The 25,421-nt window shown below is 38.2% G+C and overlaps 1 protein-coding gene across 1 annotated transcript in view; it reads right to left on the bottom strand.

The window, feature by feature from the left end:
• Positions 1–10,943: 10,943 nt before the first annotated feature.
• LOC150083365 (polyamine-modulated factor 1-like) overlaps positions 10,944–25,421 on the bottom strand; it is a 34,823-nt gene continuing 20,345 nt past the window's right edge. Inside the window, exon 4 of the mRNA XM_090378487.1 lies at positions 10,944–11,051. Within this exon, the coding sequence (XP_090234613.1) occupies positions 10,944–11,051 (108 nt within the window). The remainder of the gene's footprint in view (positions 11,052–25,421) is intronic.

Below are 25,421 nucleotides of genomic sequence, written 5' to 3'. Positions count from 1 at the left end.
TCTAGATGATCCTGCAATGCTTCTTTAAACAGTGCCTCCATTATTTTCCCTGGAACAGAAGTTAAACTAACAGGTCTATAATTACTTGTGTTGCCCTTTGATCCTCCTTTCTGAATTGGGGTCACATTTGCACATCTCCAGTCCATGGGTACCTCCCCTGAGTCCAAAGAAGCTCTCATAATTATGGCTAAGGGTTTACTTCCTTTTTTTGTTGCCTGCTTTAATATAACTGGATAGAACCCCTCCACCCCGGGTGCCTTTTTTATGTTTATCTTCAACAATTTCTCCTCCACTTTCCTCTCAGTTATTGCAAAATCATCCAGCTCACTGCCAGAGTTTAACTCACCTCTGGCATTCCCCTCCCTGAATAACTCCTCATTGGTGAATGTATATGCAAAATACTCATTAAGTTTGTTAGCCACCTGAGCTGGATCATCAACAGTTGAACCATCAATATCCAGTGGACCAATCTGATTCATTCCTTTCCTTCTGGAGTTTACATAGGTAAAGAACTCTTGGTTGTTTTTCTTTGCATCTTTGCCAAGGATTTCTCATAATCTACCTTTGCCTGCCTAATCTCCTTTGTGACTTGGTTACAGACCAGCTTATATCTATCACAAGCTTCTATGTCACATGTTCAATTATATGTATCCCATGCATTTTTCCTTTCTGCCACATGGCTCATTAGTTCATGTAACGTCCATTTAGGCATAAACCTTGAACAATATTTCTTAGTTGGTATATAAAGCCTAGTAGCTTCGGAGATAAATTCTTTGAATGCTTCCCATTTTGAATTTACTGTGGGTATCATCATCAGTTGGTCCCACCGTATGGAATTTAAATACAGTCTCAGACCACTGTAGTCACATTTACGAAAGCAAAAACCTTTCCCTTTACCCCTGATGGTAGTTACCTCTTTGAGTAAATCCCACTTAAGCACACTGTGATCACTACCACTTAGTGGTTCCTTTATGTGCAGATTCTTAATGCATGAAGAATCACTACTGATAATCAGATCATGAGTATTACTCCCTCTAGTTGCCTCCCGAAACATGCTGATGTAGAAAATAATCATCGAATAAATCCACAAGAGCCTTGTTAGTGTGTGAGTGACCAACCCACAAATTCTTCTCAATATCTGGGAAATAAAAATCCCCCATTATAAGACTCTCTGATTTACTGGCCCACTCTATTTCCTTATACAGTTCCTTATTATACTCATCAGAGTCATTAGGCCTATAACACACTCCTACTCTCAATTTTGATCTCCCAATGCTTATGTCACACCAAACTGATTCGACACTGCACTGTCCAGCGATGTCGAGTGGCTTCACTTTCTTGGATTTTATGTTTCTTAACTAATAGTATAACCCCTCCTCCCTTCCTATCTTGTTTATCCTTCCTGTGCACATTGTCTGCGCGGGTAGCACAGTGGTATCGTCACAGTCCTCCCCACACCGAGTGGAAAAGGCCTGGGTTCGAATCCCGTCGATGACGCGAGGAACTTTAATGGGCTTTTTTCACTCCGTGGCTGAGTTAGTTGGTCTCAGGCGTAGATAGCAAGGTTTTTCTCCCCAGTAACTGGGGTTTTTTCGTCCAGCAAAACAGGCAAATCAACCATAGAACATACGCAATTTACAGACACAAATACTGGTTAATGTATTTAATTACGGGAAACCCTAAAATAATAATTTGGTTTTTTTTTTTCCTGTGCACATTGTACTCCCCAAATTCCAGTTCTGCATTCCTTATATCTGTGTGACACCGCGTCTCTGATATCCCAACAATATCTGCCTTTAATGTTCTGAGCAATACATCAAATTTATTTACCAGACTCCTAGCATTGGTGTACCTGCAAGTATACATGCAACTGTTCCTATTCTTAGTTACCCTCGCACAACCCATGTGTTTTTTGAGCAGTGCAGACGGTCTGCAAGAGAAGTTCATGGTGTCTTGTCAATGATATGCAGGAATTTTTCTAGCAGGGATAAGGAGGTTATTATCCCCTTGTATAAGGCAATGGTTAGGCCACACCTTGAGTACTGTGTACAGATCTGGAGGCCTCATTTTAAGAAGAATGTAGAGCTGCTGGAACGAGTACAGAGAAGGGCAACAAGATTGGTGAATGGAACAAAGGGGTGCTCTTACGAAGAAAGGCTTAAGTTTTGCAAATTACAGTGTCTGGAGACTAGGCACCTGCGAGGTTATCTGATTGAGGTGTATAAAGCCTTGAATGGTTTGAGCATGCTCAATGCTGATGGAGTTCTTCCTCTTGCTCAAAATAATCATTTCAGAGGGCATAAATTCAAATTCAGGAAAGACAGATGTAGGATGATAGATGTGCGGAAGTTTGCGTTTAGCCAGCGGGTGGTTGGTTGGTGGAACAGACTTCTGTCCTTTGTTGTGGAAGTTGATAGCCTAAATAAATTTAAGGATGAGCTGGACAGTTACTTGGAACGAACGGAGGGGTGAAATGGAAGCTTTTTTTTTTTTTTGTTTTGGCTTAAGCTGCATAAGCTTGCTTTCCTGCATCATATGCATCTACTAATGCTAATGCATTACACACAGCTTGGTTGGCCATACCTCCCGAATGATTCCGACAATGCCACGTCAGATAGCTGCTGTAGTAAGGGCAAAAGGAGGACCTACGAAGTACTAGGTAGGTGGTCATAATTCAGTGATCACTCAGTGTTAAATATCTTCGTGTGAAATTAATATGAAGGAGTTTTTGCTGTAATAGTAAGTAACCCCAAAAAGAAAAGTATTACAAACTATTATACTCTAATATTACGTATGGGTTGAAAGCACAGATTGTAGAATACCTATTGAAATTGGACATCAGTATCTGTAAATTTCAAGAACTTTGTGTGTTTTAAAGAATACACATAAAGGAAATTTGTTCCAAAGAAAAAAAAAATAGAAGGAATACATCAAGAAACATAGATTTCTACAATGACCAAGGTTATACCATGTGAATAGTATTAGAGTTTATTTATCTATTTACTAAATCACTATGCATTAAGGTAACCTCTCCGGAACCTTGCCGGAAAGTGCAGTCGGAAGTGAGACACTCAGCAAGCAGAGAGCTGGCAACAGCCTATTATAGTTCTGGAAAAAGTTGCCGACACGTTACCTTAATACATAGTGATTTCGTTAATAGCTAAATAAACTACTTTAATATACAGGTGGTATAAGAGTGATCATTGTAGAAATCTAGATTCCATGGAAAACTACCATGTAACGTCCTTCTTCAAATATCAAACACAAATGAAAGTTAATTTGGTAAGTTTAGCCTTGAACTATGAAGGGTTGTTTGTTGCTGTTGTATTAGGGTTTTAAGAATAAAGGCGACTAAGTATATATTGCTGAGAAAAATCCTGCTACCTTCTCCTGAGAACGGCGAGTTCAGCTTCATTGTGAAAACAGCACACGAAAATCCCTCGTGCTCGATGAAGCTAAAACTTGGGTCTTTTCCAGCCGGTGTGAGTAGTTGCGATCACATCACTTCATCATTCCCGTTATTTGGTTTGCTCAGTGGGACTACATCTCCAGTATTGAGAACGGCAAATCATCGTCGTTTAGATGCTTTGAGATGGTGGGGCTGTTAGACGACTTGAAGTCGGTCAGTCGTATGTGGCAATTTGGCTTAATGTGTCACGCAGTGTGTCTCGGCACTGTGGAAGCAGTTTCAGGGGACAGGAACCATCACAAGAAGAGCTGGCCAAGGTCGGAAGATGGCTACGTCAACCAGAACAGACTGCTATCTAGCTCTAACATCAACACGAGACACTATTAGTACAGATAGCTGCTGTCCTAAGGTGTAGGTGGTCATAATTCAGTGATCACTGTGTAAAATATCTTCCTGTCTCTTGAGGTTCCTGTGGCTATAGGTGAAAACAGGGGCGGATTGGGTCAAAAATTCTTACAGGGGAAAACAAATAGAATGTATCGGAGGTCAGAATGCAATATTAAAAATCACATCGGCCATAAGACTTACCAGTTTCCCCGGTAAGCCTTATGGCCAGTCCACCTCTGGGTGAAAACATTTCCAATTGGACTGTGTTAAGAAAGCTCAATTCAAGTGGACTCTATGCAAGAAAGCCACTGCTTTGTATCCTATTTACCCCAAACCACAGCAGAGCTCATTCAAACTAGTGCCATGAAAAATGGGGTACAGTTCTGTTCTGTGATGAGTCCTGTTTTAGCCTACAAACAGATTCTAGTCGTTATTTCACCTGGTGACAACGAAGAATGCGGTACCATCCCTCCAACATCAGAGAAAGACACTTACGATGGAGGTGGTGTTCTCATGTGGTGTGGAATAATGATGAAAGGCAGCAACATATCTTCTTGTGTTTCCACCCGGTGTGGGAAGGACGGTGACGATACAGTGGTATCGTCACCGTCCTCCCCACACCGGGTGGAAAAGGCCTGTTCGAATCCCGTCGATGACACGAGGAACTTTAATGGGCTTTTTTCACTTTGTGGCTGTTAGTCGGTCTCAGGCGTAGATATAAAGGTTCCGCCCCCCCCCGGAAACAGAGTGCTGGACGAAAACCCCCATAAAACTGGTTTTCATCCAGCAAACAGACAAATCGACCACAGAACGCACGCAATTAACAGACATAAGACACAGCACGGCAAATGAATTTAATTACTCAATGGCCTAAATATAATAGTTTTTTTTTCTGCGCAACGCCATTGCACATAGAGCTCAAATGGCGGAAGAATATCTTTGAAATGAAGAAATCCAAAAATTGCTGTGACCAGCTCGATCACCAGACTTAACTCCGATCGAACGTGTTGGATGCCTGTAGCCATCGCATTGCAAGCCGACAGCCAACTCCTTAGCCACTTGGTGAGCCAATGTCTGCGTTTGTGGAAGAATGGGATTTGTTGCCTCTTATAGACACCAGAAATCGAGCATCATTCATCGCTGTCAGGCCTGTTTAGCCGTTGGCAAGGATCATATGCCATAATGATGTCATATGACCATATTTTCGACTTTTGTAATGTACCCTTTTGGAAATTCTTATATAAACCCTATAAATGTCTATTATACCTGCCCGAAGTTTCTAGCTATCTTCTCAATTCGTTATCCTGTGGTACACCACTGTACCAAATTTTGTCCTGCTTTGTAGCAAGCTGCACAAGTTACACCATTTTCTACGTGTTCTGTTAATTTTGTCAAGCAGTGTGTGCACAAGATGGCAACCATAGTTATAAACTGAAACTATTATATTAAGGCCACCCATTATTTCTAAAATATACCCATATATGTATTTTGTAAATTGTGTGTTCTGTGGGCGATTTGCCTGCTTTGTTGTACAAAAAAACCCGTTTCTGGGGGGGGGGGGGAATCTTGCTATCTACACCTGAGACAGACTACCTCAGTCACGAGGTGAAAAAAACGTTCCTCGCATCGACGGGTTTCAAACCCTGGCCTTTTCCACTCTGTGTGGGGAGTACGGTGACGATTCCACTATGCTACGGCACAGACAACCATAGTTATAGCATGTATTGTACTTAAAATGAAAAGGATGTTTTTATTGGAATTAGAAGTGGGTTCATTTATGCAATCAGAACATTAAAATAGTCACTAATTAATTGCGCATAAGCAACAAAATCCAAATGAGAAGTGTTTTTATTCTCTTAACAAAGGCAAAACAAGAAAACATGTAATGTTGAGATTTGCCTAAGCTGTTCAATTTTTTTCCGAAGCCTGCATAGGTAAATTATTATAAAAGCAAAGTTTGGTTCTAACATTGAACCAAAGAAAACTCCCATAAATATATACAGAACGACAAATACCATAAAAGGAAAAACGCAGAGCATATAGTAAATGGTAGCAGAGGTTGTTTTCTAATAGCGTGTTCTACGGATGTTTCTCTTGTCCTTTTTTTTTTATTTTTTATTTTGCTACATTTCTTTGCATTCATTGAAAAAAATGTTTTATTAGTATTTGTTATAGAATGAAAAGAAGGCAGTAGGATGTGTTGAACTGTGGGAGCAAGATTAATTTGGCTACCGTTGTCTGTTGGTTATTGGTGTGCATCTCACATACCCACCTTCCATTTAGGTTAAATGAGTTGTGTTAAGCAGCAGAGCAACTAATGCTATCAAGGGTCACTAGGTCCCTGTGATTAGCACAATGGTTACAACCAGTCTTTCCCACACCAGGTTGAAAAGGAAGTGTTCATAGCTGCCAATGACGCAAGTAACTTTTATGGACTTTTTTTTTTTTTTTCACTCAGTTGCTGTGTTAGTCAGTCTTTGGTGAGAACAGCAAAATTTTAACATTAGGAAACTTCGAGTTTTTGTTCAACAAAATTTATGGACATATTACACGAGCAGATGAAATAGTTTTTGAATGACCTATGGAATTTTTTGAGCAGTCACTATAATGTCTGTAATTGTATATCTTTGGTAGCTTTACTATTTGTTGGACGCAAAATGGAATTCCATTATAAAAAAAAAATGCGACCTTCTAAAAGTAACTCATTGAATCATGCTATGAAAAAACGTCCATAAAATTCTTGCCATCAGTCACGGTAATCGAAGTCAGACTGTTTTCACTGGTGTTATTACCACTGTGGTACTGCAAGGGCAGTTGCAGTGGCCTTTGTAACAAATTTACTTTTGTCAGTTCTACAGAGTGAGAAATGCCCTACCAGCAGTGTTGTATAATTCTCTAAGAGCCTGAGGCTTTTTCCCTAAATTTGAGATTTTGTAAAAAATCTCAATAAAGGACAAGAAACAAAGGAGTAGGTTGGTTTAAAAATTTTTCAAATTATCATTTGAATAGCACCAGAGATGTTTATATGAACATAGGTAAGTATACTGACTGGCCATATTCTTAGGTAGAACTACTGTTTTCATGAAATGGAGTGCTGCTTCAGTAACATCAGGCATTCCTACCATGGCATAAAGTTGGGCAGATGCATAGGGACACTACAAATGTGCAATTCAATTTGACAATGGGCAAGATGAAAGATTTAAGTGACTTTGAACCTAGTATGATAAGTCTACACTAGCATCTATATCTTTAAAACTAAAATCCTTCTGCATTAAAGCTATCTTATACCAAGATTACTCAAAAAGCCAAACAGCATCTGGCCACAGGCGATTTAATGGTCAAAAGAGCTCATTGATGTGAGAAGCGAATGGAGACTGACAAAACTTTTTAAGTGTAACAGAAACACTGCCAGCAGTAAAACAACTCAAAAGTCGAAATCAAAAAGACATTTTGAACAAAGAACTCATTGTACCTTTTCATGGATGATTTGATGTACTAATTACGTCAAGTAACAGCAGTAAGGGTTGGAGATGACAATGTAATGGTGTGGGGTGTTTTTGTGGTGCAAATAACCATAACCCCCCCCCCTTTTTTTTACCAGTTATTTGGAAATTTATTCTGCCCGGGCATACCCTTCATGGTACAGTGTATCCATCTGCAAATGGGTTCTTCCAAGATGATGTGCCATGTTACAAGTTCATGACTACAGAGAACTGGTTCCATGAATGCAGAATGGTTTGGCCTATAGCAGTAGCCTCCACACTCACTATTTCTCAATCCAATTAAGCACCCACGGGATGAGACAGAAAACAGTTGAGTGAACAGAGCTCCAGCTATTTTGAGTTAAAAGTGGATCTACTGGCTATTAGCAAGTGTAATATGGCCACCAAGTGCATATATATGCACAGTGCAGCAAAGAAAATAATGACTGAATTCATAATGATTTTAAATTAAACTGAATTCAGATATTTTCTTTATCTGTTTCCAATACTGGAGGAATCAGGCACAGATGGCAGGTACCAAAGAGAAAAAAAAAATTTACCTTTTCTGTAATATTTAAAATAATTGGTTAAAAATTTCTGCAAAAATAACTGTAAACTACCATTGTAATCTAATAAAACCACTGCTTGTTGTCTTCATTAATTTTTCCTGTGAAATGTTAACTTTGCAGTGTTGGCACCAAAGGTGTATTGCCCAAAAAAAATACTACCAGAACGCTTGTAAAAATTTAGTACCGGAACATTCTCGTTCTCCATAAGACTATATGATAACGCCACATCGACTGTACAGTAACTGAATCAGACTCACGGTTCATAGAACGACCAGTTCTAGCATTCAGCTCGTGGCAAATCAAAATTCAGCTTTCACCCACATCACAGCATATCTCATTCGTTGGATCTCTTTATCTAACACATTGTACTTTAGTAATAAACGTTCAAGTCTTATTGTGAAAGTTATATTTTTGTTTTTAAATAAGTTTTTAAAGAAATCTATTAATTTTAAAGATTACTATTAATATATATTTTTTGTAGAAATGGGTAAAATAGATATTTCTCTCTCCCCTTTGATTATGCCATTGTTTCATATTAAGTGTATAAATTTAAAGATTTTCTATTATGACATTTAGAAAAAAGTACCGGAACGTTGTTCCGGCCCAAATACACCACTGGTTGGCACTAAACAAATAACTCAAAAATAACAAGACCACATTAACTGCTGGCTGAAAATAAATGATTTTCTGTACCTTCCTAAACATACACAAATTTGTACTTTTATTTTCTGAATTATTTATCATTTTCCCAAAATCATAGCATAAATGCACCCAGCAGGTACAGCACTATCATATTTGTTTTAATTAACCCACAGTAATGTAAGCATGGGGCTGCTATTAAAGCTACAAAACATGGAATTGCTTGTTTATTGTCAAATTCTTTATAAAACTGCCACATGATCTGATGATTATAGACAGTTCTAGTGGTCAGTTTCATGTTTTTGAAAGATTTATTATTTTTGAATAACAAACATGGAAAGTGATGATTACTGCAGAAGTTAGTAACACGCATAATATTCAAATAAATTTCTATAAAATTTAAAAATATAAGGGAATAATCATATCTAACGTTTTTAAAAATATTTTTAAAACTATTTATACATATAAGCAGAAATATATATGCATGTGTACATTTTCATGTATTTTAATGGTTTTCTAAACTGGACAATGGGGAGGCTAATAGCACCCATCACCTTCACATTTATGCTTATAATTAATTTTCAGCAGAATTAGTACACATTGTACTTTTTTAAAAATAAAAGTTGTAAAAACAATATTTTTAAATATTTAATTTTTTTTTATTAAAAAAAAAATAATAAAATAAAATAAGCATTCCAATCCATTAAAAAAAGTTGAAATACTGACATTACTCCAAACAAAATTCAAAAATCACATGTTTTTTTCTAGTAATTAAAAAGAAAGTTTGCATCTGTCAGGTGTCAATGCCACCTTTATTATAACTACCACCTTACAGGGTTAACAAAATAAATATGAAGATTTCTAAAAATTTCGTATTGTCAAAATAAATATATTAATAAGGTTATTACTGAATAGGCCTGTTCTGGGGTTATCTGGATGTAATCCAAGTGTAATTCAGGTCAAAACCTGCACATTATAAATAAAACATTAACTCATGCCTAAAGAATTTTCACATATTTAGAATTAACTGTGCTGTCAAGCAAATATGCCTGCAAATTTTTGGCACAGAAACTAAAAAAATGGCAGCTAAAAAGTGCCTTTTTAGCTGCCATTGGCAGCTAAAAAGGCATTGGTTGTAAAGTTTGGTCAGTAGGCTAGGGATTACACCTCCACATCTAGTAACATAATTAAATTCTTTGTGTATCAATTTATAAATGCTATTTAAAAACACTATTCAAGAGGATATCTCCATTTTCTCTGCCTACGGGCACTGTAAAGCTGGAAACGCTACTACAGACTTGAAATTTAAATACTGTTTGCAGGATAATGGGTGTTATTTTCATGAGAAAGGTATATACAGTGGGTCCTATGTCTGTTTACTAACAGATGCAATTTCATTCCTTATCAGTGTTCTGCCAAGGGCAGATCCACTCAACATCTACTTCCCACATATTCCTATCATCAGCCCTTCTCTTCATATTCCCATATCCACATCACCTATCAGTTTTCTCTGGGTCTCTTTCCCTCCATCACATTGTGTATCAATCCTGACCACGTAACACATAACCAATCCACTTGAATTTCTTGCCTGCCTTATTATTTCAAACATCTCTTCAAATGTAAGAAGGAGGATGCAATTTATCAAGTAAATAATGAAAAACAGCTCGAAAAACTGATTTATATATAATAAATAACATCAGATAAATGTAATACTATGGGAGAGAAACTGACTTCGATTTAAATTATTTCTTGGTAAACTGACACATGGCCTACTCTGTACTTATGGATTTGAATTATCAACAAACTGCCCAATAATATCATACCATGAGTTTAACTGATATTGGAATATAAACAGTTTTGGTAAGTTGACATTATATGAATGAGAAAATAAATCTGTATATTCATTTTATTATAGGATTCAAGGAGGAGAAGCCTGTTCTGCATAATTGTTCTTCCAGAACATTTTTTTTTAAATCTAACTTTTAAAGGTGGCAACTAGAGCTTGAAGAAATTTTATCAAAGTCCAAGTTAATTTATAAGTTATTATAGCAGAATTCCAATCATTTTAATTTCTTCTTCTCTGTCTAGTTAGCTCTATCTTGAACAGAACCTAAAGAGGGTCCAAAATGTCAACCATTATATGTTTAAATCAATTTAGTTTGAGGAATTAGTCATGAGGTAACCAGTAAATTTTATTAGACTAATTAGTTAACATAATTTACATGTGTGTGCATTTCCATTAAGAATTTAATTTGTTTCTGCATATACCTTTCACATACGACGTTATGTTGGTTTATTTTGTTGGTTTTCAAAAACACCAAGGCAATCTAGGATAAGTAATTAAACCACACTGTAATGTTATTTATTAATAACTTTACAAAATAAGTATCAAAATATCATTGGTCAACTGATTTAAAATTTTATTTCATACCAAGTTTTAAAATGTATTTATTATTATTATTTTTTGTTTGTTTGTTTACACACTGCTATGGAAGAGGGTTTATCCACATCAAGTAGTGTCATCTCCAGTTCTTGTACCGATGATGCCTTGCAAAACTGGGACCACTGGAAGAGAGGCGGGGAGAGAGACCATTTATGTATGAAACCAAAACTATAATTAGATTTTTAAAAAATTGACAATGTTCTTGGAGCAACAATTAACACACAGAAAATTATTTACAAATAGTTAGGAATAATAAGGATTATTTTAACTAATCCTTAAGGATTAGTAATATGTAAGATATGTTTAAAGTACAAACATAAAATTAAGAATCTGCAGATAAAGGAAGACTGGGCGATAGTCATCACAATGTATTGATGTGGGAATTAATTAAAGATGTAACTACCATCAAGGCTAAAGGGAAGGGCTTTTGCTTTTGTAAAGGTGACTACAGAGGTCTCAGACAGTTTTTAAATTCTGTACAGTGGGATCAACTGATGATGTTACCAACAGTGAATTCTAAATTGGGAGCCTTCAGGGACTTAATTTTGGAGGCTACTAGGCTTTTCATTCCAACTAAGAAATACTGTTCAAGGTTTAGGCCTAAATGGATGTCAGAGGTATTAATGAGGCTAGTGGCAGAGAAGAAGAATGTATGGGATGCATAAAAAGTATCAGGCGATACAGAAGCCTATGGCAGGTATAAACTAGTCCGTAATCAAGTCACAAAGGAGGTTAGGCAGGCGAAGGCAGATTATGAGAAATCTTTGGCAAAAGACGCAAAGAAAAACAGCAACAATTTCTTTACTTATGTAAACTCTAGAAGGAAAGGGATGAATCAGGTTGGCCCACTTAACGTAGATGGGTTGACTATTGATGATCATGCTCAGGTAGCTGATAAACTGAATGAGTATTTTGCATCTACATTCACACATGAGGAGTTATTCAATGAGGGGAGTGCAAGAAGTTTATCAAAAATAACAGGGAGCTAAGTGATTTTGTAATAACTGAGAGCAAAGTGGAGGAGAAGTTGTTGAAGTTAAACCTAAGCAAGGCACCTGGGGTGGATGGGATCTATCCAGTTATATTAAAGGAGGCAGCAATGGAAGTAAGCAAACCCTTAGCCATAATTATGAGAGATTCCTTGGACTCAGGGGAGGTCCCCATGGACTGGAGTTCTGCAAATGTATCACCAATTCACAAAGGAGGTTCAAAATATGACACATGTAACTACAGACGCGTTAGATTAATTTGTGTTCAGGGAAAAAAATGGAATCACTGGTTAAAGAAGCATTGCAAGATCATCTAGACAAAACTGCAGTAATAGTTAAGACACAGCATGGGTTTGGCAAAGGGAGGTCTTGTCTGATCAATTTGATTGCTTACTATGATGTGGTCACAAAGGAACTGAATGCCAAAAATAATTTTGATATCATATACTTGGATTTCAGGAAAGCTTTTGCTACTGTTGCACATGGAAGACTGCTGTACAAATTGGAGAGGTATGGCATCAAGGGTAAGCTGCTACAATGGATAAAGGGATTATTAAGTGGGAGACAACAGACAGTGGTAATCAAAACTCAGCAGAGACTGCTTCTACAGGGATGGGATAGACTTAAATAGAAAGGGTGCAAGAATATTTGCTGATGCTATCGAGGCAGAGTTAGGTGGGACAGAAAACTGCTAGTTTGGGGGGATACAAGGACTAATAGATTAACAGTAGCCACTGGCAGAGGTAAAAGTGATTCTTGCACTACTTCTATTGAAATGCAATTGAGCAGCAGCCTGGAAAGCAAGGCAATGGGAATTTCCAGGATTGCTGGGAGTCATAGTGGAACAAGTAAATGCATGGGCTGTGTTAGGGTAACTAAGAGTAGAAACAGGTGAATGTATACTTGCATGTACCCCAATGCTGGGAGTATAGTTAATAAATTCGATGAGCTTGAATTGCTAGTCAAGACATCAAAGGCAGATATTGTTGGGATATCAGAGACAGGGTATCACACAGACATAAGCAGTGCAGAACTGGAATTTGGGGAGTACAATGTGTACAGAAAGCATAGACAGGACAGAAAGGGAGGAAGGGTTATACTGTTAGTCAAGAAACACAAAATCTAAGGAAGTGTATGCAATTGACGTTGGTAGACAATGCAATGTTGAGTCTGTTTGGTGTGACATAAGCACTGGGAAAGGAAAAAAAAGAGTAGGTGTGTGTTATAGGCCTAATGATTCTGATGAGTATAATGAGCAATTGTGCAGAGAAATAGAGTGGGCCAGTAAATTTGAGTGTCTTATAATAAGGGATTTTAATTTCTTGGATATTGACTGGAATATATGGGTTGGTCACACACACACTAGCAAGGCTTTTGTGGATTTATCGGATGATTGTTTTCTACAGAAGCACGTTCGGGAGGCAACTAGAGGGAGTAATACTCTTGATCTGATTATCAGTAATGATTCTTCATACATCAAGAATCTGCAGATAAAGGAACCATTAGGTTGCAGTGATCACGGTGTACTGAAGTCGGATTTACTCAAAGAGGTAACTACCATCAAGGGTAAAGGGAAGGGTTATTGCTTTCGTAAAGGCGACTACGATGGTCTGAGACAGTATTTAAATTCTATACGGTGGAACCAACTGATGATTACAGCAAATTCAAAATGGGAAGCATTCAAAGAATTAATCTTGGAAGCTACTAGGCTTTTCATACCAACAAAGAAATATTGTTCAAGATTTAGGCCTAAATGGATGTCAGATGAACTATGAGACATGTGACAGAGAAGAAAAATGCATGGGATATATATATAAATTAACATGTGACACAGAAGCTGATGATAGATATAAGTTGGTCTGTAACCAGGTTATAAAGGAGGTTATGCAGGCGAAGGCAGATTACGAGATACCTTTGGCAAAGGATGCAAACAAAAACAGCAAAGAGTTCTTTACTTATGTAAACTCTAGAAGGAAGGGGATGAATCAGATTGGTCCACTTGATATCGATGGTTCAACTGTTGATGATCCTGCTCAGGTAGCTAACAAACTAAATGAATATTTTGCATCGACATTCGCACGTGAGGAGTTATTCAGCGAGATGAATGCCAGAGGTGTATTCAACTCCGGCAGTAAGCTAGATAATCTTGTAATAACTGAGAGTAAAGTGGAGGAGAAATTGTTGAAGATAAACACAAGTAAGGCACCTGGGGTGGATGGAATCTATCCAGTTATATTAAAGGAGGCAGCAAAGGAAGTAAGCAAACCCTTAGCCATAATTATGAGAGTTTCCCTGGCCTCAGGGGAGGTACCCATGGACTGGAGATGTGCAAACGTGACGCCAATTCAGAAAGGAGGATCAAAGGGCAACACAAGTAATTATAGACCTGTTAGTTTACCTTCTGTTCCAGAAAAATTAATGGAGGCACTGTTTAAAGAAGCATTGCAGGATCATCTAGACAAGACTTCAGTTATAGCTCAGACACAGCATAGGTTTGTTAAGGGGACGTCTTGTCTGACTAATTTGATTGGATACTATGACGTAGTCACAATGAAACTGGATGCAAAGAATAACTTTGATATCATATATTTGGATCTTAGAAAGGCTTTTGATACTGTTGCACATGGAAGACTGCTGCACAAATTAGAGCAGTGTGGCATTGGAGGCAAATTGCTGCTATGGATAAAGGGATGGTTGAGTGCGAGAAGACAGAGAGTGGTAATCAATGGACACTGCTCTTCATGGACTAATGTTATTAGTGGAGTCCCTCAGGGTTCAATATTGGGTCCATTGCTGTTTTTTATATTTATAAATGATATTGATGATGGTATATCAAGCTTAATGTCCAAGTTTGCAGATGATACGAAGGTTTACAGGGTTGTTAATGACACTAATGACAGTATGCTGCTGCAACAGATCTAGAAAAGTTGAGCAGATGGGCTGAGAGGTGGCAAATGAAGTTTAACATTGACAAATGTAAAGTTGTACATATAGGAAACAGTAATCCCAGAGTGATGTATCAACTCTGTGGTACTACACTGACAGTGGAAGAGAACAAAAAGGACCTGGGGGTAATTGTGCAGGCAGATATGAAGTTTTCTGAGCAGTGCAGACGGTCTGCAAGAGTAGCTCACGGTGTCGTGTCAATGATATACAGGAATTTTTCTAGCAGGGATAAGGAGGTGATTATCCCCTTGTATAAGGCAATGGTCAGACCACACCTTGAGCACTGTATACAGGTCTGGAGGCCTTAATTTAAGAAGGATGTAGAGCTGTTGGAACGAGTACAGAGAAGGGCAACAAGATTAGTGAATCGAACAAAGGGTTGCTTTTACGAAGAAAGGCTTTAGTTTTGCAAAGTACAGTGTCCGGAGACTAGGCACCTGCGAGGTGATCTAATTGAGGTGTATAAAGCCTTGAATGGTTTGAGCATGCTCAATGCTAATGGGAGTTTTCCTCTTGCTCAGGATAATCGCCTGAGAGGGCATAAATTCAAATTGAGGAAAGATGGTTGTAGGATAGATGTGTGGAAGTTCGCCTTTAGCCAGTGGGTGGTTTATTGCTTGAACAAACTTCCATCTGTCGTAGAAGTTGATAGCTTAAATAGATTCAAGGCAGAACTTGACAAACATTTGGAGCAAGTGAATGGGTGAAATAAGGATGGTTTTTTTAATAAGCTTGCTTTTCATGGACAAATGTTATTAGTGGAGTTCCCCAAGGTTCGTTGTTGGGCCCACTGTTGTTTTGTCTATTAATCAATGATATTGATGAAGGTATATCAGGTTTAATGTCCAAATTTGCAGATGATACAAAGGTTGGCAGGGTTGTTAACAACAGTAATGACAGTATGCTACTCCAACTGGATCTAGATAAGTTGGGAAATGTGCTGAGAAGTGGCAACTGGAGTTTAACATTGACAAATGCAAATTACTGCATGTGGGTAGCAATAACCGACGAGAAACGTACCAACCGGGTGGTACTACACTCAGGGAAGTGGAAAGTGAAAAAGACCTAGATGTAATTGTGGAGCCAAATATGAAGTTCGCTGAGCAGTGCAGATGGGCTACCAGGGCAGGTCATGGAGTCTTGTCAATAATATATAGGAATTTTGCTAGCAGGGACAGGGAGGTGATTATCCCTTTATACAAGGCAATGGTCAGGCCACACCCAGAGTACTGTGTATAGGTCTGGGAGCCTCATTTTAGGAAGGATGTAGAGTTACTAGAATGAGTACAAAGAAGGGCAACAGATTGGTGATGGGAACAAAGGGGTGCTCTTACCAAGAAAGGCTTAAGTTCTGCAAATTGCAGCACCTGGAGAGTAGGCACCTTCGAAGTGATCTGATTGAGGTGTATAAGGCCTTGAATAGGTTGAGCAAGCTGTATGCTGATAGGATTCTTCCTATTGCTCACACTGAGAACCTGAGGGGGCACAGTTTCAAATTGAAGAAAGATAGTTGTAGAATAAATGTGCAGAAATTTGTGTTTAGCCAGCAGGTAGTTGATTGGTGGAACAGGCTTCCATCTTTTGTTGTGGAAGCTAATAGCCTAAATAAATTTAAGGCTGAGCTGGACAGGATTTGGAACGAATGGAGGGATGAAATGGTAGGGTTTGTTTTTTTTTGGCTGATGCTGCATAAGCTTGCTTTCTTGCATCGTATGCCTCTACTAATGCTAATAACATACAAAGCATAAAAGATAAGTAGAAAAAAAAAAAAAAAAAAAAGAACCAATGAGCTTAGTAGGGAGCTCACTAGGCTATTTAAACTCAAAGCATATTATAATGTTCACTTCCATTTTTCTGCATCAAAGTGATGTCTTGTGATGCACACATGCAATCAATTAACAAGTGCTGTATGAGTAAAGGCACATGAAATTAAGAACTGCTCTACAGTGGCACATTGAGTGAACTCTGCACTATTTGTAGCAACTTTTTTTTAAATAGTCTGACATGCTGTAAAGGCTTGGTACAACTTTATTTAATTTTTGTTTCTGTTGAGGTTAGTTTATGCATATGGAATAAGCTTTTTATAATTTGAAAACTCAATTTTATTTCACGTATATAAACTAACCTCAATACACGCAAAAAACTATTAAACTGTATATCAAGTATTTACAGCCCATGGTTCACAATATAAAAAAATAAAAACAAAACAAAAAACAACAACATTACTCCAAATAGTTCAAGTTTAGTTAGTAAGTTTAATTAGTGATAATTAGTTCAATTAGTTGTAAGTTTATTACAGGAATAGTAATCAATTTACACAAAAAAGGCTCCAGAAATAACCCTAACAACTACAGAGGGATAACACTGCTGTCAACTGCTGCAAAGCTATACTCTAATATACTAAAGAATAAACTTAATAAACACAGTGAACAATTCTTAGAAGAAGAACAATGTGGGTCCAGAAAAGGGAGAAGCACAATAGATGCCATTTTCTCACTACAACAAATTTTGGAGAAAAGAAGAGAATTCAATCTACCAACATTTCTGCTCTTTATTGATTATGAAAAAGCATACGACAATGTAAACCGGGAAAAAACTTTGGCAGATTCTACGTGAAGAAAATATCCCAACCCAACTCCGGAAAGCGATCCAAAGCCTATATAAAAACTCAAAAGTCTATATAAAATATTCTAATGGCCAACTATCAGACCCAATTAACACCAATAAAGGAGTGAAACAAGGATGTGGACTATCACCAAATTTATTTAATATCTACATCAATAAAATTCTTAAAGAATGGAAACAAACAATTAACAATGGAATACAGTTGAACAACAGGAATAAAATCCAAACTATATTATATGCTGATGATCAAGTTATAATCGCAAAATCCGAAGATGAACTACAGATAGTGTCAAATGAACTTAATAAAATATGTAAAAAGTACGAGATGAAAATCTCCACCTCAAAAACAAAATCAATGAGATTATGTGGAAAAAACATACAAAGAGTCAAAATTGTTATTGATGATAAAATAATAGAACAAATATCTGACTTCACCTATTTGGGAAATTTAATATCAAATGAAGGGAAAGACATCCACACTAAACTACAAAAATATAATAAAATGAATGGAACGATTAAACGCCACTTCGGAAAACAAATGACAACTGAAACAAAATTACGACTGCACAACATCACTTCAAAACCAGCCCTCTTCTACAGCTGTGAGAGTTGGGTCATAAATAAGAAAGATGCACACAAACAAACTAGAAGCAGCACAAATGAAATTTTTAAGACCATTATTAGGCTTTATAAGGCAAGAGTCAGGCCACACTTTGAGTACTGTATACAGGTCTGGAGGCCTCATTTTAAGAAGGATGTAGAGTTGCTGGAACAAGTACAGAGAAGGGCAACAAGATTAGTGAATGGAGCAAAGGGTTGCTGTCATGAAGAAAGGCTTAAGTTTTACAAATTACAGTGTCTGGAGACTAGGCACCTGTCAGGTGATCTGATTGAGGTGTATAAAGCTTTGAATGGTTTGAGCAGGCTCAATACTGATGGGATTCTTCCTCTTGCTCAGAATAATCACCTGAGAGGACATTAATTCAAATTGAGGAAAGACAGCTGTAGGATAGATGTGCGGAAGTTTGCGTTTAGGCAGTGGGTGGCTGATTGCTGGAACTTCCATCTGTCATTGTAGAAGTTGATAGATTAAATAGATTCAAAGCAGAACTAGACAAACATTTGGAATAAGTGGATGGGTGAAATGAGGTTTTTTTTTTTCCGCTGATGCTATATAAGCTTGCTTTCTTGTGTCATGTGCCTTTACTAATGCTAGTATATCAATATCAAACAGCTGTTAATTTCATGTGAGTGCTTTTTTAAAACATTTATTGACAACTTAAGAATGACCTGCATATGTGCACCACGGCACATCACTTTGGTGCTATCTGATTCACATATGCATCAGCTGCAGTGAATGTGTTAAGCTCAAAGCTTAATGAGCAAATATCGGAATGCAAAGATAGTACCAAAAGCTGTAAAGCAATGTTGAGACAACTGAGAACAGGAAGCTTTCTTATAACTCAGTGAGAAGTTTTTCAGTGTTTGTACAATTCAAATTTTGTACAAAATTTTTGAAAGCCTTGCTCACATGACATTGTTTATCATAGTCCCAGGATCTTTAAACATGTTCAGCAGTCAATGACACATCCTTGTGTCCTGGATACAGAGGTAGATGGATGTTATTCGCAACAGCTACCGTAATGTAAAAAAAAAGTTAAACTAAACATAAACGAAGATAAAAAAAAAATTTGCAAATTCTGACAGTTTTCAAACACTAATGGGAAACTGTGGGGAAAAAAAAAAAAAAAAAAAAAAAAAGGTGACTTCTTTTTTTTTTTTTTGTTTGTTTTGGTCCTGGAGTTTTAAAGATCCCTAAATGTATATATATAATTATGGAAAAATTCATATAGTTTCAATTCACTTTTTGAAATTTTGTTTAAAATTACCTGTTTAATTTTTTTACACATTAAAAAAGAAAGCTGTGAACAATATACAATTCATATTCTTAGAATGATACCAACTTTAGTAGAAATTATTAATTTTGAAAAAAAAAATAATAATAATTCAACAAAAACAACTACCCAATTTTAAAATGAAACGAGTAATCTGCAATTGATAGACATTTATTGTTATTGCAATTTAATAATATATATCACAACACTTATGTATATTATTAAATAATATACACAAATGCTTTGATGCTTTCTTCAACTTTCTTCCCTTAAAGTGTCTATGGAAAGTCTTGTGGTATGTACCATAGCATTGTAATGTTGAAATCAGAAATTTTGCAAGATGACTCCTTTTTGAAGATCCTCTCTTACAATTTCTTGCAGCATATTTACACATAGCACTGAAATTACAGTGACAGACAGCTGAAAAATTAGAATTTCCATAAAAATATGGACTGATAATAAAGTGAGTAATTATGGACCTGTAAGTTTGGTTTCAGGAAAAATAATGGACTTGTGTAAAGAAGTACTGCAGGATCATCAAATGCGGACACCCCACACTAAACTAACTTTTTGGGCGTGAAATAGTTATTCATGAAGGATGAGTATTGATTTATGATGATGTATTGATGATCCTGTTCAGGTTGCTGACAAACAATAAATATTCTACTTTATATTTATGCATGAAAATATCTTTAGGGATGGGAATAGCAGAAGAATGCCAAGCTATAACTGGGAGTTAATGACTGTGTGATAACTGATTTAAGCTAAAAAGTAAATAAGGCCCTTGGGGCTGATAGAATGTATCCAATGATATTACAGGTAGCAGCAAAAAAAGATAAGCAAACCTTTGGCTATAATTATGAGAGCATACTTGGATTCAGGGTAAGCCCCTATACATTGGAGATGTGCAAATGGCTCTCCTATTCAAAAATAAAGTGAGTAATTATGGACCTGTAAGTTGGGTTTCAGGAAAAATAATGGACTTGTGTAAAGAAGTACTGCAGGATCATCTTGATAGGAATGCAGTTAAACAGAACTCATAGCATGGATTTGTAATGAAAATAATGGCTGACCAATCTGATTAGCTATTATGCGGTAATAACAAAGGAATTAGATTTTAAAAAAACATTTATATCATATACTTCAATTTCAGTGAAACCGTTCACATGGTTCTGCACGAAAAACTACTGTATAAGTTGGAGCAATGTGGCACTGGAGAAAGTTAGTGCTATCAGTTAAAAGGATGGTTGAGTGGGTAGTCATAAATTGGCAGAGGGTAGACATAAATTGGCACTGCTGTTCATGGACTGTTATTAGTGGTGTTTCTCATAGTTCAGTGCTGGCCTCCTTACAGTTTTCAGTATTTGTTAATAATAGTGATGAAGGCATATCAGCCTTACTGTCTAAGTTTGCAAATGATGCAAACATTGGCAGGGTGGTTAATGACAAAAATCAAAACTACTACTACTGCAACAAGATACAGGAAAATGGGCTGAGAAGTAGCAACTGAAGTTTAATATTGGTAAATGCAAGATACTGCATATGGGCAGCAGTAATCCCAGAATAACATAAAAATTAGGTGGTACAACACTCAAGGTGGTGGAGAACAAGACACCCGGGGGTAACTGGACAGTCTGATGTGAAATTTTCTGAGTAGTGCAGACAGGCTGCTAGATCAGTTCATGGGGTTTTGTCAATGATATACAGGAATTTTGCCAGCAAGGACTGGGAAGTGATTATCCTCAGTGGTGAGCTGTAATGGGATCACATGGGCTTGTGAGAGCCCATTGCTATTTTTTTTGAAAATATGCGAGCTCATTGTTGAAACAATCATTTATTTTGCAAATAAAATCCTGAATTCAATTATTGAGTATCTATAGCCGGACTATGGTGGGGCAAGCGAGGCCCCATCCCCAGCATTTTATATACAGCACAAATTAGAGAAAGCAAAAACCAATCCTGGGAGTGCCTGGTCTCCACCACTGGAAACAAGGACACTTGGAGACTTGTATACAAGCTCGTCACCAACAAACTCCCCAGAGAGGAAGTAGTTGAAGCCACTAAAATGTTCCAAGGATACATGACTATGACTTGGGAACACACCATTAACAATATCCTTGATGTTGCCTTTCATCCAGAGATATAAACAATGACAGCAGAACATACCCGAGTTTGCCAGGCCAACGAAACACCAAACGGCAACAAAAGAGCACTCTTTCGCCATGAAAGAGATCAGCAATGCAGCAGCCCTAATAAAGGGAAATAGATGCCCTGGACCGAACCTTCTGGAACCCAAAATTATCAAAAAAAATGGTAGGGTGCACCCCGAACTTACTATTAAACCTATATAACCACTGTCACAGTGAAGGCACCTTCTCGTCTTCCTGGAAGATGGTGAATGTTAAACTCGTCCTAAAGAATCCAACAAAGCCACCACACCTTCCAGACTCCTACTGGAAGGTGTGGTGCGGAAAGTGCCATTGCACTTTTGATAGTTATCAGTAAGCTATTTGAATGACTACTCTATACATGGATCCAACGTTACTAAGATGAGGCTGGCCTGGCCTTGGCAAACCAGTTCGGCTTCAGGCGGAGCACCTTCACCATGGACACCCTAACTCACCTCCTGACCAAGGTCAACAGATGTAATACAAAGCACTTCCTAGTGATACCCGTTGATTTCGCTGGGGTGTTCGACTCACTTCAGTGGCTGAGCGTCCTGGCAAGGCTGCACGAAACCAACATGCCAGAAAACCTCTATAACACCATCAAAAGTTACCTAACCAACAGAGCCATCAAAATCACTGCCCCCTATGGCACACTCTCCAGGCGTGTCCATCGGGGCTGCCATCAAGGTTCGGTCCTTGGCCCACTACTGTGGAATATCATCTTGGACACCTTTCTTAACACTGATCTCCATGAAGTACAATCTCAGGCATTCGCAGACGATCTCATTCTGACGATACAGGCAAACTCAAGAGCAGTTTTAGAGGTCCTCGCAAATCGGGCCTTGACCACTCGCCAAGAATGGGCAAACTGAAACCAACTCAAAATATCCTCCTCAAAAACAAACTCCATCCTACTAAAGGGACACCTTGATCTTAGGCAGCCTCCAAAAATAAAAATTGGGCAGGAAACAATCAAATTCTCTAATCAACTGAAATACCTAGGCATGATATTGGACCAAAACCTGTAATTTCAGGACCATCTGAAATATCTCTGTGAAAAAATAAGACACTACGCAGCCATGGTTGCCAGGGTCACACAAAAAATGGAGCTTGAAAAAGCGAGTCCTTCAACTGTTCTACAAAACTATCTTCACTCCAATCGTCACCTACGCATCCAATGCATGGTTTCAAAAAACTAAAACAGCAGTAAACAGACGTATCACAGACCAGATTCACAGATCCATCCTCCTAACCATCTCCTGCGCCTGCCGAAAAGTGAGCACCCATGCTCTGCAGGGGCTCACTGGCACTCTCCCACTGGACTTAGAAATCGTACGTCACGGCCTACTGTACTACCTAGACAAAGGTACCCCACAGACTTTTCTGGGGTTCACTATTGATCTAACCAGCAACAGAAATGTGGAAAAGAGGATACAAACTAGCCTGCTGCACACATGGCAAGAAAGGTGGAGCACCTCTCAAAAGGGAGACATCACAAAGAAGTTTCTACCCAATATTGAACGAAACTACCCAACCTCACCAAATTGGTTCTTCCAGGTCTACAGTTAACTTACCTTTTAACTGGACACTGAACGATTAATGCCAAACTGTCTCTACCTGGGATCCAGGATAATCCAACTTGCACTTGGGGGGGGGGGGCAACTGAAGAGCTTCTATGAAGACCTACGTGGTGTTTTATTCACCAGGATCCACTACTTACCACAGGGACAAGAACATCACCTCCTAGACACGGAGGAGTATCAAGCCTTCTCAGATTACGTGCAGGCACTGTTCGTGAGGAGGAGAAACCAAATCGCCACAGTGCTCAGTGGGTGGGGGAGAGGTGACAAAATCGCGAGCGTGGATGTTTCTCGCTAATCCTTGTTCAGTATGTGTTATGCGCTTGTCGTGGAAGGTTTTGTCGTTTGCTTTTAATTTATATGCTTATAAATTGATATGCTTACAAAAGTGATAAATCTACCGTTTTGCAGTGTAAAACAGACTTTTTCTAGTGTGTTAATGGAAGAAAGTGACTTTATTGTGGACAAGTTCTTTCTAACCTGTAAAAAAATATAGCTACGAATAACAAGGGAAATGTGAAAAGATCGAAGAAGGTGATGACATTAGCGAATAAAATTGAGTTATTAGACAAAATTTCTAATGGTGAAAGTGTCTCCTCAGTGGCAAAAAACATTATAAAATCAATGAGTCAACGGTACGATCCATCAAAAAATCGGAAGAAAAAATCCGCCGTAGTGTCCGTGAAAACACGCTAATTGCTTCAAAAATTTGCTCTGTAACTCGTGATGTTAAATTAGAAAAAAATGGAAAATGCCTTAAATCTGTGGATAGAAGACCGAACTCAAAATAAAATTCCGTTAAGTTCACTCATCATTCGTGAAAAGGCAAAACACCTTTATCAACACTTTAGAGAAACCGGTGATAGCACTGGCGGGATAAGTTTTTTAGCTAGCAAAGGCGCTGGTTTGAAAGATTTGTTTGAAATTTCTAATAAATATTACATTTAATATTAAATTGTTTCTTATTTTCATTTCGATACCATATGCTTGCATTTCACTATGTACTGTCTATGTACATAGTCATATTATGAAAGTACATATAATACATACATGGACAAAATTTTAGACTAGTTTTTCTTATATATTTCATACTTTGGAACGGAACCCCTTTATTACTATGGGAGCCATAACTCAGTATTCGCGTTTTCGGTATTCGTGGCATTTCTCAGGAACGTAACCCCCGCGAATAGTGAGGGTTTACTGTATTTAGTTAAAGTTTTCAATTTATATATACACTGAAAGGACAGAATTCATGTGATACCTGGCTCCTGGGCAACACAACGCTGTCACCCCCTCTCGCTAGTGGACGAAGCCACTGCTGGCAGGTATATGGGCACACTGCATTCACGGAGACGATAATTTGATGTCAGTATGGATAAACACTGAGTTAACCGACTCTGAAAGAGGAATGATAGTGGGTGCCCGACTCATGGGTCACTCTACCACAGAGGTGGTACAGAATTTGCACTTTCACCATTCGACAGTATCAAGAGTGTATCGGGAATAGGCCATTATGAAATAACTCAGTGGACAGCACTGTGGGTGGAGAAAGGTGGTGGATGAGAGTGGCCATCGACGTCTGTCTCGCATTGTTTCAGCCAACCGGAGAGCAACAGTGGCACAAATCACCACCGACTTCAACGAGTGAGGTGCCAGAAACATCTCCACCAAGACCATCAGGTGATCATTAGCCGCAATAGGTTAGGGAACCACCGACCCATCAGAATCCCATTGCTAACATGATTACACAGGACTCTACGCCTCAACTTAGCGAAGGAACACTGGCACTGGACCTTGGATGATTGGAGACAGGTCTCCTGGTCCGATGAGTCCTGTTTACAGTTATTTCGAGCAGACAGGAGGTGTGTATCTGGCAGAAACTGCACAAAGCTATTACCCGTCGTGCCAACAAGGAACTGTTCAGGCAGGTGGACAGCCGATGTAAGATGACACACCCCAGACCAGGCTGCCATCCGTGCATGGTCTGGGGCATGTTCAACTGGCACATGTTGGGAGCTCTGGTACATCTAGATGCATCCCTGAATGGTCCAGGTTATGTGCCAATCTTTGCAGACCATCTGCATCCCTTTATGATCATTGTGCACCGATATGGCAATGGACTCTTCCAGCAGGACAATGTGCCTCCCCACAGTGCCATGGTGACTAGAACATGGTTCAAAGAGCATTCCACAGATTTTACCACCATGGAATGGCCTCCCCATTCACTGGACATGAATCTTGTGGAGCATCTTGGGGATGCTGTGGAAAGGTCTGTTCGAGCTTTGGATC

Source organism: Mastigoproctus giganteus, chromosome 7, assembly GCF_048544385.1.
Source record: "Mastigoproctus giganteus isolate SK-2022 chromosome 7, ASM4854438v1, whole genome shotgun sequence".
Lineage (NCBI taxonomy): Eukaryota > Metazoa > Arthropoda > Arachnida > Uropygi > Thelyphonidae > Mastigoproctus > Mastigoproctus giganteus.
Note: the sequence above shows the minus strand (reverse complement) of the source record. Positions and strands in the feature narration are given on the sequence as shown.